The following is a 5348-nucleotide window of genomic DNA, read 5'->3' on the forward strand; positions in this document are numbered from 1 at the left end:
ATTTATTTCTGAAAAACTAGAGAGAAGATTACTTTGTCTGGAAGTTTTGCTTCTTTTTATATCCAGACATGAACACGTGACCAACACGTAAAATCATAAAAGACACAAAAACTACAGAAGGCATAAAAAAAGAAAGTTTCACGTATCAAGTAAGCCAATTTATACATCGCTAAAACAATGCGTATTAATCAAAACGATGCAGCTTTATAACTCAACACAAGAGTATTGCAAATTTCTGATTGTGGGCCTCTAGATCTTTCTAGATTGGATTTGTGGGTTTTGTTGATTTGATAATGGGCTGTTGTTGTATTTTAATTTATTGAATTGGACTCCCACCCTCTTAGTACTTTAATTAACTAACTTTAGCCATAAAAATACAAGCTATTGCATTGTTAAAGAAAAAAAAAAAAGATTTGACTGTTCAAAATTATTGCTTTTTTTTTCTTTGGAATTTATGGCTCTTTTTATATTTCATGAAAAAAAAAATTAAAATTCTCCATAAACCAATCTAATTTAAAACTTTAAACTGGTATAATAAATTTAATATAATTATCCAAATTTTAAATTTATATTATAAATTAATCCAAATTAAGCATTTAATTTAGAGAGATTCTATTCCACTTCGCGTGATATATTTAGGTAATATAGTGTATGAGTAAATAATAATTAAAAGATAAAATGATATTAAAAATTAAGATTTTATGCTTTTTTTCGATTTAACATAAAACGTAATTAAAAGATATAGTTAAATTACATAGTATTTTTTTTATTTTAACTTGATTTTTAATAAATGATTTTATTTAAAAAAAAGATTTTTTTAGATTTCTAATAATTTAATGATGAAAAAGAGTTATTTTATTAAAAAATATTTTTTATAAAAAACAATTGTTATAAAAAATAAATTTTAAATATTTATTATTTTCTACACGGAGTAATTTTAAATATAAATTAATTTTCAAATAAATGAAGGCATAATTATATTTTAAAAGTATTCTTAATTTTTTATAAATTAAAACAAATAATTCCAAATTAATCTTTTAGCTCAAATAACTCTAAAAAATCTTCTTTTAATGCCAAATAAGTTCAGCTTCTGGCAAAAACATGAGCACGCGAAATAAATGCCTTTAAATAGAGAGTCAGCAATTTTTATAATAAAATATCTATCGTATTTGACACGTGGCACCATACACATCACTAATTTTTTATGTATGTTTTTTTCAAATCCAAACTATTTATTATATTAATAAAATTTTATAAAATAAAAAAATATTATTTCAAAAACCAAAGAGGATCATTTTTAATAAATATTTTAATTAAAATATCAGCATTTAGATAACGAATTCATCTAAAAAATATTAATTTTAGAGTCTAATAAATATTTATAATTATTTAAAATTAAATTAAGTTTAGAAATATCTACATATGAAGACTGAAAAATTTGAACCACTTATAAACAGTGCATAAAAATACAATCATTACAAATTAAAAATTTTATCGCAACAAGTAAATAGTAACGAAAAATTAAAACTTCAATAATAATTGACAAAGTTTTACACAATAAAACTGTATGCAATAAAATTTTAAATTTAAAATAAAATTTCATCAATTTGATGAAGTCATAGGATATTATCTAAAATTGAAGATGATACACAAATTTTAAAAGGAATAATTTCAGAATTATGACCAATTTTTTCATATATATTTCCCGTTGTTTTTCAATTTAATTATTTATTATAATACTATTAATTTAATATACCATTTTAATATATGAAAATAATGCGCTTGAAACACTCAATAATTTCTCTTTAAATATATATTTTAAACTATTAGTGTAAACGCTATTCTATTTTCTTATAGTTGAACAATTTAAATGCTATGATTTGGAAGAAATTTATGCAGGATCATAAATGATTAATTAGACTCTGTCAAAAATTTTAATTAATATTATTTGACTAAGACGATATAAGAGAAAATATAAGTTAAAAGACAAACAGTTTTATTGAAATATCTCAAAAATTTGGAAAGTATGTTTTTAATAATAATGGAGATTATTTATAATAAAAATAAAATTCTAATATGTAAAATTATGAAAATATTTAAAATATCAAAAAAAATAATTAAAATATAAAATTGACCTCGATAGGATTTTTATATCGAACTTTGTGACTAGGTCTATGACCCTCATTACGCTTTTGAAAGTTGTGCGTCTCGAAATTTTTTTTCAAAAAAATTATCGTGGATCTCTATCAGACATCGGCAACAAAAGTTAGGTCTCCAAATCTGCAGTAAAATTTAAAACTAATTGCTTTCGGGTCACAAGATATTGATATATTTAATTAATAATTTTCCCTCCGATACTTGTTAAGATTCAAAATCATGACTTTAACTCTAATATCAAAAGTAAAATCGAGCACTTATTATCATATTAAAGGTTTTGACTATTAACAAAGATACAATTCTAATTTTTTATAGTATAGAAGTCGAAGCGCCATATTTCGAAGGGATTTAACATTGATCCATCTGACCAATACTAACCACGAGGACACAATTATAGCAAACTAAAAATAACTTACTAATTAAAGCATAATGCAAAGCACACTTAAAATTCTTAAGGTTCTCAAATGTACTGCTTTGCCATGAGGCAAAGAGCATTTTTCTTGTGGATGGCAAGGCCTGGTACCACTTCCATGTCCAAGTCTTCATTGCTCATTCCAAAAGGCATCTCCCAATCAAATTTGTAAAGCAAATTAGCAAGAGCTAACTTCACTGTTGGAAGTGCTATACTTACACCAGGACACATTCTTCTCCCACCTCCAAATGGGATTAGCTCAAAATTTTGTCCTTTCAAGTCAACAGAACTGTTGATGAATCTCTCAGGACAGAACTCTTGTGCATTTTCCCAAACTTGTGGGTCTCTTCCAATTGCATATGCATTCACATAAACTGTAGTTTTTGCTGGGATTTTGAACCCATCTAAATTGCAATCCTCAGTTGTTTCTCTTGGGATTATGGGAAATGCAGGTTGTAATCTCATTGTCTCTTTCACCACAGCTTTCAGATAAGATAGTTCTTGGATTTCATCTTCATTTACAAAACCTTTGTTTCCAACTAAACCTCTGACTTCTTCTTGAGCTTTCTTCATTTTTGTAGGATTCTTCATCAGGAATGTCATGGCCCAAATCACAGTTGCTGCATTATTGTCTGTTGCTCCAATAACTATATTCTGCAACATTTGGAAAAAAAATAATAAAAAAAAGAAGAAATGTATTATTTAATGAACTCAAACAGTGTATAAAAATTTTTTTTCATTAAAAAATAATATAATAATAACCATTAACACTGCTTTGATGTGATTAAATGTGACTTTAAACTTGAGAGAAGTATCATTCCGGAGTTTAAGTAAGCCATCAAGAATATCTTCTGAATGATCATCAAGCTCTGATCTATCATAATCAAGGTGTTCTTGGATAATCTTGTCATAGAAAATGTCAAATTCTTGGAAATTTTTTTCCAAGCGATGGATCAATCCAGTGAGTTTATCAACAAAACCCAGGAGAGGAAAATAGTCTGAAACGAAGAAGCTCGTGAAAAGGGTCTCAGCTTCTATATGTAAAGCTTGAAATCTACTATTTTCTTTCTTGTACCTCTGCCCAAAAGTAATCTTACTGATTATAGTATTTGCAAGAGACATGATAGCCTCAGTGATATCTACAGGTCGGGAAGCAGAAGCTAAACCGCAGATCTCCCCAAGCATATGGGAAACTTCAGATTCTCTAATGGGACGGAAACTTCTGGCTCTATTGGAGCTAAAGAGATGAACTTTACATATTTTCTTCATCTCTTTCCAATAAGAACCATAAGCTGCAAAGCCTATGTCTAAGCCATTGTAGGACAACTTCTGCTGGCTATGCTTGGAAGGCCTGGCAGAAAAAATGTGGTCATGGGTTTTCATTATTTCTTTAGCCATTTTGGCTGAGGAAACAACTAGAACTGGTTCAAAGCCCATGCGCAAAGACATTAGAGGTCCGTACTTCTGAGAAAGTTTCCATAGAGAGATAAAAGAGGCTGAGTTATGAAGTTGATGCAAGTTGCCTATGAAGGGAAGAGCTCGAGGACCTGGTGGGAAATGAGGATCTGTTTTTGTTTTGCGATTTCGGAGAAGAAACAAGAGGAAGCTTAGGACAACTAATGCAAGGAAGACAAGTGAAACCATTGTAGCTTGTGAACTCAATAACGTCCCAAGAGTTTGACAAAAGCTTTTCCTAACACTAATGGTTTGGTGTTTCTGTGTGCATCTCCCACTGATTTATAAGGTTGAAATTGGTTGAGTTAATAAATAGAACAGTCACTGTTATGTCTTCTATTGTTTTAAAATATATTAAAATATTTTTTAGATATTAAAAAATCTATTAATTGATTATTATGTTAATTTTAGCTTTCAACTATTTTACTATTTATAATTCGTGTAATATGAAAAAATTTATTAATTTATTAAAATTAATAAAATTATTAAAATTTTAATATTGCAGAAAAAGAAAAAACATGTTAATTAAGAGTGCAAATGGATGACATAGCATAATTAAGGGAATATTGCATGCCTTCCAAAAAGAGGGGGACAAAATTGTACCTTATATTCCAGTGCATCAAAACCCTTGCAAATGAACTCAAACAAATAAATATTTATAATAATTTATATTTATATGAAATATTTTAAATTTTTTATAATAAATTAATTTTTTTAAATTTATCACAGTATAACTAAGACTATTGAATTAAATTTATATAAATTATCGATAAATTATAATTTGTTAACTAATTTTTAAATAATGAACTTAGGTGACTATTATTTCTAAAATTTAGAGTAAAAATTTTAGAAATAAATTAATAAATTAATTTAAAATTTTTTCAAATAAATATATAAAATATTAATTTATACTTTTAATTTTATAATAATATATATTAAAAAGGAGACTGAAAGGAAAGGGAAGGGAAGAGGCCAGGCGACAATTTCTTTTTTCAAATATAAATAAGTTAAATTAAATATTTGTAAAAAATTAAATAAGTCTGATATAATTTTTAGACAAATATATATATACGCACTCACAGATTTAATTTGATAATAAAGTATATCTTAATAAATCTAAGAGATCTCATAATTTTCAGTCTTTTATTTCAAATATATATATATATATTTATTTAAAATTAAATAAGTTCTCATATAATATAATATATTTTTTAATAATAAAATATTAATAAAATTATAATCAATAATTTTAAAATTACAAAAGTGAAATTTTATTATAAAACATATTTAAAAATAATATTATATTAAATCTTACCTTATTTTA

At 25.9% G+C, this 5348-nt stretch overlaps 1 protein-coding gene across 1 annotated transcript; it reads right to left on the reverse strand.

The window, feature by feature from the left end:
* Nucleotides 1-2491: 2491 nt before the first annotated feature.
* LOC110628594 (cytochrome P450 71A1) lies at nucleotides 2492-4288 on the reverse strand. Its single transcript, XM_021775345.2, has 2 exons — nucleotides 3332-4288; nucleotides 2492-3223 (listed from the first exon to the last, which is right to left on the reverse strand). Exons 1-2 carry the CDS (start codon nucleotides 4211-4213, stop codon nucleotides 2618-2620), a joined length of 1488 nt encoding a protein of 495 aa, XP_021631037.1. The 5' UTR covers nucleotides 4214-4288; the 3' UTR covers nucleotides 2492-2617.
* Nucleotides 4289-5348: the final 1060 nt, after the last annotated feature.

Source organism: Manihot esculenta, chromosome 12 (assembly GCF_001659605.2).
Source record: "Manihot esculenta cultivar AM560-2 chromosome 12, M.esculenta_v8, whole genome shotgun sequence".
Lineage (NCBI taxonomy): Eukaryota > Viridiplantae > Streptophyta > Magnoliopsida > Malpighiales > Euphorbiaceae > Manihot > Manihot esculenta.